Raw genomic sequence first — 12,676 nt, forward strand, 5'->3', positions numbered from 1 at the left:
GGGGGCCCCCCGGGCCGCGGCCCCTCCCCCGCCCGGCTGGGGACAGCGCGTAGGAGCCGCTTCCCGGGAATTCCCGTCCTCCATCCCGGGAATTCCCGTCCTCCATCCCGGGAATTCCCGTCCTCCATCCCGGGAATTCCCGTCCTCATTCCCGGGATTTCCCGTCCTCCATCCCGGGAATTCCCGTCCTCCATCCCGGGAATTCCCGTCCTCCATCCCGGGAATTCCCGTCCTCATTCCCGGGATTTTCCTTCCTCTTTTCCAAGGATTTCCCACCCTCCTTTCCCAGGATTTTCCTTCCTCTTTTCCTAGGATTTCCCACCCTCTTTTCCCAGTTTCCCGTCCTCTTTTCCCAGGATTTCCCACCCTCATTCCCGGGATTTTCCCACCCTCATTCCAAGGATTTCCCGCCCTCCTTTCCCAGGATTTTCCATCCCCTTTTCCCAGAGTTTCCTGTCCTCTTTTCCCAGGATTTCCCGCCCTCATTCCCGGGATTTCCCATCCCCCTTTCCAAGGATTTCCCGCCCTCCTTTCCCAGGATTTCTTGCCCTCTTTTCCAAGGATTTCCCGCCCTCCTTTCCCAGGATTTTCCCTCCCCTTGTCCCAGGATTTTCCTTCCCCTTTTCCTAGGATTTCCTGCCCTCTTTTCCCAGTTTCCCGTCCTCTTTTCCCGGGATTTTCCCACCCTCATTCCCGGGATTTCCCGCCCTCCTTTCCCAAGATTTTCCCTCCCCTTTTTCCAGGATTTTCCATCCCCTTTTTCCAGAGTTTCCCGTCCTCTTTTCCCAGAGTTTCCCGCCCTCATTCCCGGAATTTCCCATCTGCATTCCCAGGATTTCCCACCCTCCTTTCCCAGGATTTTCCTTCCCCTTTTCCTAAGATTTCCTGCCCTCTTTTCCCAGAGTTTCCCGTCCTCCTTTCCCAGGATTTTCCATCCCCTTTTCCCAGAGTTTCCCGCCCTCATTCCCGGGATTTCCCATCCGCATTCCCGGGATTTTCCCGTCCTCCTTTCCCAGGATTCCCCCCCCCCATTCCCAGCCGGGAATTCCTTCCCAACCCCCCCGAGCCTCCGGCCGCTCCTCCTTTCCCACAACTTCCCAATAAAATCCTTTATTCCCTCGGATCCGGGAGCAGCCGGGATCATTCCCGCCATTCCAAGGCGAGCTCCGCTCCTTTCCCGGGAATCCCGAGCCCCTTCCCGCCCTCCCCATTCCCTGGGAAAAGCCGGGACAAATCCCTTGGATTCATCCCGAGGGTTTTTTTTTTTTCCCTCCTCCTCCTCCTGGGAAAAACGGGAATATTGAAAGCCGGGCAGCGATTTTCCCAAATTTCCCCACATTCCTCCTCCTCCTCTTCCCTCTGGAATCTCCAGCAGGAAATGCGGGAAGGAGAAGCCGCATCCCTGCCTGGAGCAGCCGGGAAAATTTGGGAAAAGAGGCTGGAAAAGGCGGGAATTGGGGGTTTTTTTCTCCCTCGGATTTCTCCCAATCCGGCTTTTCCCGGCATTCCCAAGGAAACGGGAATGGGGATTCCCGGGGGGGCTTTTCCAGCCTTTTTTTCCCCCGGTTCGATATTCCCGGGATTACCCAATCAGGGAATGGCAGGAATGGGAATCCCGAGCCCAAGGAATCCCGGGAAAATCGGGATGGAAGGGATCAGGAATTCCTGCTTTTCCTCCTTCCCATCTCCCAGGAGTTTTCCAGAGGGAATTTTCCAGCTCCTGGAATAAGGAGCAGCTTTTCCAAAGGGATTTTGGGTTTTTTTTTTTCCCCCCTCCCTTAAAAAATTCCAGGAAATTCCAGCTGGAAGGTTGGGATTGGAGAAATCCGGGATAATGGGAATTGTCCCACTTGGACCTTTTCCCACCCGGAATTTCTCCAGGAATTTTTCCTTTCCCAGCTTTCCTGGCGCCTCCGGATCCCAGGAATTCCCGAGGTTGGCTGGGTTGGGAATGTTTGATCCCGGTGGTGGAAATGAAGGGAAAACCGGGAATTTTAGGATCGGAGGATTTCACCCTTTGGAAAAGGAGACAAAAACCCTGGAAAAATCTGGGAATTCCAAGCAGTTCCCCCCTCTCCCCTCACAGGCTGATCCAACTTTTTATTCCCTCTTGGAAAAAGAGGGAGCCCTGGAAAAATCTGGGAATTCTGGGAACGCCCAGGAACGCTGAGATTCCCAGGGAAAATCCCTTGCCGTGAACGCATTCCCACGGTTTTACCGGGAAAAGCAGGAATTTCCAGCATTCCAACCGGCCAAATCCGGCTATTTCGGGATCATTCCAAGTCCTTTCCCTCGGGAAAAGCGGGATGAAGGCTCAGCTCCATCCCAACCGGAATCTTCCGGATCCATTCCGATTTTTCCCGGTTTTTTTTATTAATTCCCAGCTCCGCAGAAACCTCGGGAAAAGCCCGGAGAGCTTTTACATCTATCCCGAGGGCGCAGCTAACCACCAGGAAAAAAAAAAAAAAAAACCAACAAAAACCTCCCAAAAAAAAACCCCGGAAAATCCCCCAAAGTGCCGGGATTCCCGGCAATCCCCTCCTCGGGCTCATCCCAATCCCGCTCTTTTCCATGGAAACATTCCCAGGAAAAAAACTCCCCGCGGTTGTGGGGCCTCGTCCGGGTGCATCGCAGTTCGTGCATTCCCGAGGAATTCCCGGGAAGAACGGAATTCCCGGCGAGTTTGGGATCGTTGGGATACGCTGGGATGCGCAGGCGCCGGATATTCCCGGATTTCAGAAGATCTTCTGGCGGCTGGGAAGGACGGCTTCCTTGAGGAAGGAGAAAACCAGGAGAATCCCGGAGCGCTTCCCTCTTTTCCCCTTGGTGAAATAGTTGGAGACGACGTCGTCTGCGGGAAAAGAGGGAGAAGGGGATGGAATTCCCGGAGTTGGGAATGGAGGAGGGGAGAGACGGGAGCGGGGCTCCAACGGGGAGAGGAGGATCCCGAATTTCTGGGACTTTCGGAGCCCTTGGGAAGCCCCAAAGATTCAAATTTCCTGGGATATTCGGAGCCCCGAGGATCCCGAATTTCTGGGACATTCGGAGCCCTTGGGAAGCTCCAGGAATCCCGAATTTCTGGGACGTTCGGAGCTCCAAGGATCCCAAATTTCTGGGACTTTCGGAGCCCTTGGGAAGCTCCAGGAATCCCAAATTTGGGATCCTGAATTTCTGGGATTCCCTGAGCCCTTGGGATCCTGAATTTCTGGGATTCTCCGAGGGTTCAGGGATCCCAAATTTCTGGGATGTTCAGAGCCCTTGGGAAGCTCCAGGAATCCTGAATTTCTGGGATTCTCCGAAGGCTCAGGGCCACCCAAAGATCCCAAATTTCTGGGACATTCCGAGCCCTTGGGAAGCCCCAAAGATCCCAAATTTCTGGGATTCCCTGAGCCTTTGGGATCCGGAATTTCTGGGATTCTCTGAGGGTTCTGGGATCCCGAATTCCTGGGATATTCTGAGGCCCAAGGAGAAGGGGATGGAATTCCCGGAGCTGGGAATGGAGGAGGGGAGAGCCGGGATCGGGGCTCCAACAGGGAGAGGAGGATCCCGAATTTCTGGGATGGTTGGAGCTCCAAGAATCCCAAATTTCTGGGACTTTCAGAGCCCTTGGGAAGCCCCAAAGATCCAAATTTCCTGGGACATTCAGAGCCCCAAGGATCCCGAATTTCTGGGACATTCAGAGCCCTTGGGAAGCTCCAGGAATCCCAAATTTCTGGGACAATTGGAGCTCCAAGGATCCCAAATTTCTGGGACTTTGGAAGCCCTTGGGAAGCCCCAAAGATCCCAAATTCCTGGGATTCTCCAAGGGCTCAGGAACGCCCTGGGATCCCAAATTCCTGGCACATTCTGAACCCTTGGGAAGCCCCAAGGATCCCAGATTTCTGGGATTCCCTGAGCCTTTGGGATCCGGAATTTCTGGGATTCTCTGAGGGTTCAGGGACCCCAATTTTCTGGGACATTCGGAGCGGGATCGGAACCAGCTGAACTTCAGCTCCTTTCCCGGCCATTCCCTTTCCCGATCCCAATTCCATTCCCGATCCCGATCCCGTTCCCACCTCCCAGCTGCACGGTGCAGGGCAGGACGTTCTCCCCATTCCCATTCCCATTCCCGATCCCAATCCCTTTCCCGATTCCATTCACATTCCCATTCCCATTCCCATTCCTGATCCCATTCCCAATCCTGATCCCGATCCTGATCCCAATCCCATTCCTGATCCCGTTCCCACCTCCAGGCTGCACAGTGCAGGGCAGGACGTTCCCATTCCCAATCCCGATCCCGTTCCCGATCCCGTGCACCCGGCTGCACGGTGCAGGGCAGGACGTTCTCCCCGATCCCATTCCCGATCCCGATCCCATTCCCGATCCCGATCCCATTCCCGATCCCGATCCCATTCCCGATCCCGATCCCATTCCCGATCCCGATCCCATTCCCGATCCCGATCCCATTCCCGATCCCGATCCCATTCCCGATCCCGATCCCATTCCCGATCCCGATCCCATTCCCGATCCCGATCCCATTCCCGATCCCGATCCCATTCCCGATCCCGATCCCATTCCCGATCCCGATCCCATTCCCGATCCCGATCCCATTCCCGATCCCGATCCCATTCCCGATCCCGATCCCATTCCCGATCCCGATCCCATTCCCGATCCCGATCCCATTCCCGATCCCGATCCCATTCCCGATCCCGATCCCATTCCCGATCCCGATCCCATTCCCGATCCCGATCCCATTCCCGATCCCGATCCCATTCCCGATCCCGATCCCATTCCCGATCCCGATCCCATTCCCGATCCCGATCCCATTCCCGATCCCGATCCCATTCCCGATCCCGATCCCATTCCCGATCCCGATCCCATTCCCGATCCCGATCCCATTCCCGATCCCGATCCCATTCCCGATCCCGATCCCATTCCCGATCCCGATCCCATTCCCGATCCCGATCCCATTCCCACCTCCCGGCTGCACGGTGCAGGGCAGGACGTTCTCCCCGGCCGACAGCGACACGAAGAAGGCGAAGGGGATGAGCCACAGGCAGAAGGTGAAATAGGCCAGGACCTGCGGGAAGAGATTCCCGGAATTCCCCGATCCCCATCCCAGCACAGGCCCTGGGCATTCCCGCAGGAATCCGGGATGGAGCTGCGGGATGGAGCTCCGGGATAACGCTCTGGGATAACGCTCTGGGATAACACTCTGGGATGGAGCTGCGGGACGGAAGCTGCGGATGGAGCTGCGGGATGGAACTCTGGGATAACGCTCTGGGATAATGCTCTGGGATGGAGCTCCGGGATGGAGCTGCGGGGTGGAGCTCTGGGATAACGCTCTGGGATAACGCTCCGGGATAACGCTCTGGGATAACACTCTGGGATGGAGCTGCGGGATAAAGCTCCGGGATGGAGCTGCGGGATGGAGCTCTGGGATGGAGCTGCGGGATAAAGCTCCAGGATGGAGCTGTGGGATGGAGCTCTGGGATGGAGCTCTGGGATGGAGCTCCGGGATAAAGCTCCGGGATGGAGCTCCGGGATAACGCTCTGGAATAAAGCTCTGGGATGGAGCTCCGGGATGGAGCTCTGGGATGGAGCTCCGGGATGAAGCTCTGGGATGGAGCTCCGGGATAACGCTCTGGGATAACGCTCTGGGATGGAGCTCCGGGATGAAGCTCTGGGATGGAGCTCTGGGATGGAGCTCTGGGATGGAGCTCTGGGATGGAGCTCTGGGATGGAGCTCTGGGATGGAGCTCTGGGATGGAGCTCTGGGATGGAGCTCTGGGATGGAGCTCTGGGATGGAGCTCTGGGATGGAGCTCCGGGATAACGCTCCGGGCTGGAGCTCTGGGATGGAGCTCTGGGATGGAGCTCTGGGATGGAGCTCCGGGATAACGCTCCGGGCTGGAGCTCTGGGATGGAGCTCTGGGATGGAGCTCTGGGATGGAGCTCCGGGATAACGCTCCGGGCTGGAGCTCTGGGATGGAGCTCTGGGATGGAGCTCTGGGATGGAGCTCCGGGATAACGCTCCGGGCTGAAGCTCTGGGATGGAGCTCCGGGATGGAGCTCTGGGATAAAGGTCCGGGATAACGCTCCGGGATGGAGCTCTGGGATGGAGCTCCGGGCTGGAGCTCCGGGATGGAGCTCCGGGATAAAGCTCCGGGCTGGAGCTCCGGGCTGGAGCTGCAGGACAACGCTGGCAGCGCCTCTGCCGGGCATCCCAAAATGCTCCCTGCTCCCGCTGTTCCCGATTTCCCGAATTTTCCGGAAGGGCCGGATGGATCCAAGGGAATCCTGGGGACGATGGGATTGGATCGGAGTTCATTGCATTGATTTCCTTCGGATTTCGTTTTGTAGTGATTTGATTTGAATAGAATTTAATTGGATTGGATTTATTTGAACTGATTTGAATTTATTTGAATTTAATTTAATTTAATTTGATTTAATTTGATTTCTTTTCTTTGAATTCATTTGAATTGAATTGAAAATTTCATTGCCTTCATTTTATTTTCACTTAACTGAATTTGTTTTATTTTAATTTTTCATTTATTTTATTTTCATTTCATTTATTTTACTTTATTTTCATTTCACTTAAATTTATTTTATTTTTTTATTATTTACTTTCATTTAATTTTAATTTATTTGATTTGATTTATTTGATTTTAATTTTATTTAAATTCATTTTATTTTATTTTATTTTAAAATTTTAAAAATTTAAATTATTTTATTTTTATTTTATTTTATTTATTTGATTTGATTTTAATTTAATTTAATTTATTTTAATGTAATTTAATTTTAATTTATTTTAAGTTTCATTTAAATGTATTTTATTTTATTTTAATTTAATTTTAATTAAAATTTAGTTTAGTTTACTTTAAATTTTTTTTTAACTTTTATTTTAATTTAAAAATTATTTTATTTCATTTTATTTTATTTTAATTGATTTTATTTGATTTTTTATTTTATTTTTAATTTAATTTACTTTATTTTTCTTTGATTTTTTTAAATTTGATTTAAATTATTTTAATTTATTTTATTTTAATTTATTTTAATTGTTTGATTTTTATTTCATTTTATTTTAATTTCTTTTATTTTCTTTATTTGATTTTTATTTGATTTTTATTCCTTTATTTTTCTTCAATTTTTTTCATTTAAATTATTTTATTTTAATTGACTTCATTTTATTTTAATTTCTTTTCTTGTATTTTTATTTTCCCTCTTTCTTTAAATTTGTTTTTAAAATTGGATTTAAATTCTTTTATTTTAATTTTCACTTATTTAAATGTATTTAATTTTATTTAAAATTTATTTAAATTTTATTTAGCTTTTTTTTTGGATTTTAAATTTTATTTAGATTTTATTTAAATTTTATTTAGATTTTATTTCAATTTTATTTGGATTTTATTTCAATTTTATTTCAATTTTATTCCAATCCCTCCATTCCCTTGCACTCCCTGATCCAACCTCCAGGAACCAGCGAATTCCGAGCCCTTCCCAATCCCCAATCCCGCCTTAAACTCCCGGAAAATCCCAAAAAACCCCTCCAAAAGCCCCAGATTTTCCCAGATTTTCCTGGAATTTCCACCTCCAAGGAGCCACGCTGGGAATGGGAATTTTGACCAGCACTGAGAATTCCCAAAGGGAACAATTTTAGGGTCCAACCCTCAAAAAAAAAAACCTCGGGATCCACCCATTCATTCCCATTTTCCCAAAATTTTCCCCTTTGAAGGAATAACCCAACCTTAACATTCCATGAGAATTCCCGGGATAACTCAGCAGCTCCAGGAATTCCAAAATCACCCCCAAACCCCTCCAATTTTAAATAAAAGACCCCCCCCCAAAAAAAAAAAAAATCCTGGAATTTTTTTCACATCCTTGGGGGAAAAAAAATGGGAAAAAAACCCCCCAAAAAATCCGTGGATCAGCTGCTTCCCGAATTTTCCTCACCTCGGAGAAGAGGTAGAATTCCTCGGCAAAATATTGGAATGCCAGGTAATGATTGAGCACAACCAGCACTGGAAAAGGGGGAAAAAAACCGGGATCAGCACATTCCAAAGGGATATTCCCGAATTTTGGGAGCTATCCCAATCCCACCCTTCCCCATAAACTGGGAATTCCTGGGAATTTCAACGGTGCGAAGAGAGGATTCTTGGATTTTGGGGATTTGGGGGATTTTTTTGGAGGTTTGGGAGACTCCGAGATCCTAAAATTGTTGGGATTTTCGGAGGGTTTGGGATGTTCAGGTCTTGGAATTCGGTGAGGTTTTGGGATATTCAAGGATCTGAAATTTCTGGGATGTTCTGAGCTCCGAAGATCCCAAATTTCTGGGACATTCTGAGCTCCAAAAATCCCAAATTTCTGGGATATTCTGAGCTCCGAAGATCCCAAATTTCTGGGACGTTCCAAGCCCTTGGGAACTCCCAGGGATCCCAAATTTCTGGGGCATTCAGGGATCCAAAATTCCTGGGATTTTCTGGGGGTTTGGGGCACCCAGGGATCCCAAATTTCCGGGACAATCAGGGCTCCCCAATCCCTGGAATTCTCTGAACCTTCAGGACCCTCGAAGATCCCAAATTTCTGGGACATTCTGAGCCCTTGGGAAGCCCCAAAGATCCCAAATTTCTGGGACATTCTGAGCTCCAAAGATCCCAAATTTCTGGGACATTCCAAGCCCTTGGGAAGCCCCAAAGATCCCAAATTTCTGGGACAATCAGGGACTCCCAACCCCTGGAATTCTCTGAACCTTCAGGACATCCAAAGATCCCAAATTTCCGGGACATTCTGAGCTCCAAAGATCCCAAATTTCTGGGACAATCAGGACTCCCCAATCCCTGGAATTCTCTGAGCCTTTGGGACATCCAAAGATCCCAAATTTCCGGGACATTCTGAGCTCCAAAGATCCCAAATTTCCGGGACATTCTGAGCTCCAAAGATCCCAAATTTCCAGGACATTCTGAGTCCTTGGGAAGCCCCAAAAATCCCAAATTTCCGGGACATTCTGAGCTCCAAAGATCCCAAATTTCCGGGACATTCTGAGTCCTTGGGAAGCCCCAAAAATCCCAAATTTCCGGGACATTCTGAGCTCCAAAGATCCCAAATTTCCGGGACATTCCAAGCCCTTGGCATAATGTGAAGCACAACTTCAGCTCCCTCCCAAACCCAACCAGCAATTCCAGAAGCTTTCCCAAGAAGCCCAAAATTCCCCGAAAAATCCCGACATTCCCAACTCCCACCACCACCAAACCCCATCCCGAAGCTCCAAGTCCTTCCCAGAACTGACAAAATTCCCAAACTTTTCCCTTCCCTCCTCCCTTTCCCTAAAGCCGTTCCCAAGTTTTTCCCCCTCACCGCAGGACAGGATGAAGTTGGAGGAGGTGAGGACGATGAAAGGGAAAGTCTGGAGCAATCCGAAATACACGAGGTTGGTGAAGAGTCCCATTCCCACCAAAAATCCCGGGAATTGCTCGAACAGGTACAGCCCCACCAGCACGGCCGAGGAAAACTGGGAATAAAGCAGCGGGAAAAAGAGGGAGGAAGCCGAGGAATTGCGGATGGACGGAGAGGGTTGGGGGAGGAGCTTCGTTCTTGGGAGGCAGCAAGGGTTGGAGGATTTGTGGGATGTGCTGAGATCCCAAAGATCCCAAATTTCTGGGACGTTCTGAGACCTTGGGAACCCCCAAAGATCCCAGATTTCTGGGATATTTTGAGACCCAAAGATCCCAAATTTCTGGGATGTTCTGAGATCCAAAGATCCCAAATTTCTGGGACGTTCTGAGACCTTGGGAACCCCCAAAGATCCCAGATTTCTGGGATATTTTGAGACCCAAAGATCCCAAATTTCTGGGATGTTCTGAGATCCAAAGATCCCAAATTTCTGGGACGTTCTGAGACCTTGGGAACCCCCAAAGATCCCAGATTTCTGGGATATTTTGAGACCCAAAGATCCCAAATTTCTGGGATGTTCTGAGATCCAAAGATCCCAAATTTCTGGGACGTTCTGAGACCTTGGGAACCCCCAAAGATCCCAGATTTCTGGGATATTTTGAGACCCAAAGATCCCAAATTTCTGGGATGTTCTGAGATCCAAAGATCCCAAATTTCTGGGACGTTCTGAGACCTTGGGAACCCCCAAAGATCCCAGATTTCTGGGATATTTTGAGACCCAAAGATCCCAAATTTCTGGGATGTTCTGAGATCCAAAGATCCCAAATTTCTGGGACGTTCTGAGACCTTGGGAACCCCCAAAGATCCCAGATTTCTGGGATATTTTGAGACCCAAAGATCCCAAATTTCTGGGATGTTCTGAGATCCAAAGATCCCAAATTTCTGGGACGTTCTGAGACCTTGGGAACCCCCAAAGATCCCAGATTTCTGGGATATTTTGAGACCCAAAGATCCCAAATTTCTGGGATGTTCTGAGATCCAAAGATCCCAAATTTCTGGGACGTTCTGAGACCTTGGGAACCCCCAAAGATCCCAGATTTCTGGGATATTTTGAGACCCAAAGATCCCAAATTTCTGGGATGTTCTGAGATCCAAAGATCCCAAATTTCTGGGACGTTCTGAGACCTTGGGAACCCCCAAAGATCCCAGATTTCTGGGATATTTTGAGACCCAAAGATCCCAAATTTCTGGGATGTTCTGAGATCCAAAGATCCCAAATTTCTGGGACGTTCTGAGACCTTGGGAACCCCCAAAGATCCCAGATTTCTGGGATATTTTGAGACCCAAAGATCCCAAATTTCTGGGATGTTCTGAGATCCAAAGATCCCAAATTTCTGGGACGTTCTGAGACCTTGGGAACCCCCAAAGATCCCAGATTTCTGGGATATTTTGAGACCCAAAGATCCCAAATTTCTGGGATGTTCTGAGATCCAAAGATCCCAAATTTCTGGGACGTTCTGAGACCTTGGGAACCCCCAAAGATCCCAGATTTCTGGGATATTTTGAGACCCAAAGATCCCAAATTTCTGGGATGTTCTGAGATCCAAAGATCCCAAATTTCTGGGACGTTCTGAGACCTTGGGAACCCCCAAAGATCCCAGATTTCTGGGATATTTTGAGACCCAAAGATCCCAAATTTCTGGGATGTTCCGAGAACTTGGGAAACCCCAAAGATCCCAAATTTTTGGGACATTCTGAGCCCCAAAGATCCCAAATTTCTGGGATGCTCCAAGACCTTGGGAACCCCCAAAGATCCCAGATTTCTGGGATATTTTGAGACCCAAAGATCCCAAATTTCTGGGATGCTCCAAGACCTTGGGAACCCCCAAAGATCCCAGATTTCTGGGATATTTTGAGACCCAAAGATCCCAAATTTCTGGGATGCTCCAAGACCTTGGGAACCCCCAAAGATCCCAGATTTCTGGGATATTTTGAGACCCAAAGATCCCAAATTTCTGGGATGCTCCAAGACCTTGGGAACCCCCAAAGATCCCAGATTTCTGGGATATTTTGAGACCCAAAGATCCCAAATTTCTGGGATGCTCCAAGACCTTGGGAACCCCCAAAGATCCCAGATTTCTGGGATATTTTGAGACCCAAAGATCCCAAATTTCTGGGATGCTCCAAGACCTTGGGAACCCCCAAAGATCCCAGATTTCTGGGATATTTTGAGACCCAAAGATCCCAAATTTCTGGGATGCTCCAAGACCTTGGGAACCCCCAAAGATCCCAGATTTCTGGGATATTTTGAGACCCAAAGATCCCAAATTTCTGGGATGCTCCAAGACCTTGGGAACCCCCAAAGATCCCAGATTTCTGGGATATTTTGAGACCCAAAGATCCCAAATTTCTGGGATGCTCCAAGACCTTGGGAACCCCCAAAGATCCCAGATTTCTGGGATATTTTGAGACCCAAAGATCCCAAATTTCTGGGATGCTCCAAGACCTTGGGAACCCCCAAAGATCCCAGATTTCTGGGATATTTTGAGACCCAAAGATCCCAAATTTCTGGGATGCTCCAAGACCTTGGGAACCCCCAAAGATCCCAGATTTCTGGGATATTTTGAGACCCAAAGATCCCAAATTTCTGGGATGCTCCAAGACCTTGGGAACCCCCAAAGATCCCAGATTTCTGGGATATTTTGAGACCCAAAGATCCCAAATTTCTGGGATGCTCCAAGACCTTGGGAACCCCCAAAGATCCCAGATTTCTGGGATATTTTGAGACCCAAAGATCCCAAATTTCTGGGACATTCTGAGCCCCAAATATCCCAAATTTCTGGGATGTTCTGAGCTCCAAGGATCCCAAATTTCTGGGATTCTCCAAGACCTTGGGAACCCCCAAAGATCCCAAATTTCTGGGATGTTCTGAGCTCCAGAGATCCCAGATTTCTGGGACATTCTGAGCCCCAAAGATCCCAAATTTCCGGGACATTCTGAGCTCCAAAGATCCCAAATTTCCGGGACATTCTGAGACCTTGGGAAGGACCAGAGATCCCAGATTTCTAGGATGTTCTGCGCTCCAGAGATTCCAAATTTCTGGGACATTCTGAGAACTTGGGCAACCCCAAAGATCCCAGATTTCTGGGATGTTCCGAGAACTTGGGAACCCCCAAAGATCCCAAATTTCTGGGACATTCTGAGCCCCAAAGATCCCAAATTTCTGGGACATTCTGAGAACTTGGCAACAGGTGACAGAACCCCCACCAACCACCTCCCCCACCCTCCCCTTTTTCCCAGGAATCAGA

General features: G+C 49.0%; 1 protein-coding gene across 1 annotated transcript in view; it reads right to left on the reverse strand.

Annotated features, from left to right (window-relative positions):
• Positions 1-2,348: 2,348 nt before the first annotated feature.
• The window catches only part of TEX261 (testis expressed 261), a gene marked incomplete at its 5' end in the record, with an annotated part of 10,657 nt that continues 329 nt past the window's right edge, over positions 2,349-12,676 (reverse strand). Inside the window, 4 exons of the mRNA XM_008636098.2 lie at positions 2,349-2,851; positions 4,957-5,059; positions 7,932-7,999; positions 9,333-9,486. Coding sequence (XP_008634320.2) covers positions 2,736-2,851; positions 4,957-5,059; positions 7,932-7,999; positions 9,333-9,486 — 441 coding nt within the window. The remainder of the gene's footprint in view (positions 2,852-4,956; positions 5,060-7,931; positions 8,000-9,332; positions 9,487-12,676) is intronic.

The sequence above is a fragment of the Corvus brachyrhynchos genome, unplaced genomic scaffold, assembly GCF_000691975.1.
Source record: "Corvus brachyrhynchos isolate BGI_N302 unplaced genomic scaffold, ASM69197v1 scaffold85, whole genome shotgun sequence".
Taxonomy (NCBI): Eukaryota; Metazoa; Chordata; class Aves; order Passeriformes; family Corvidae; genus Corvus; species Corvus brachyrhynchos.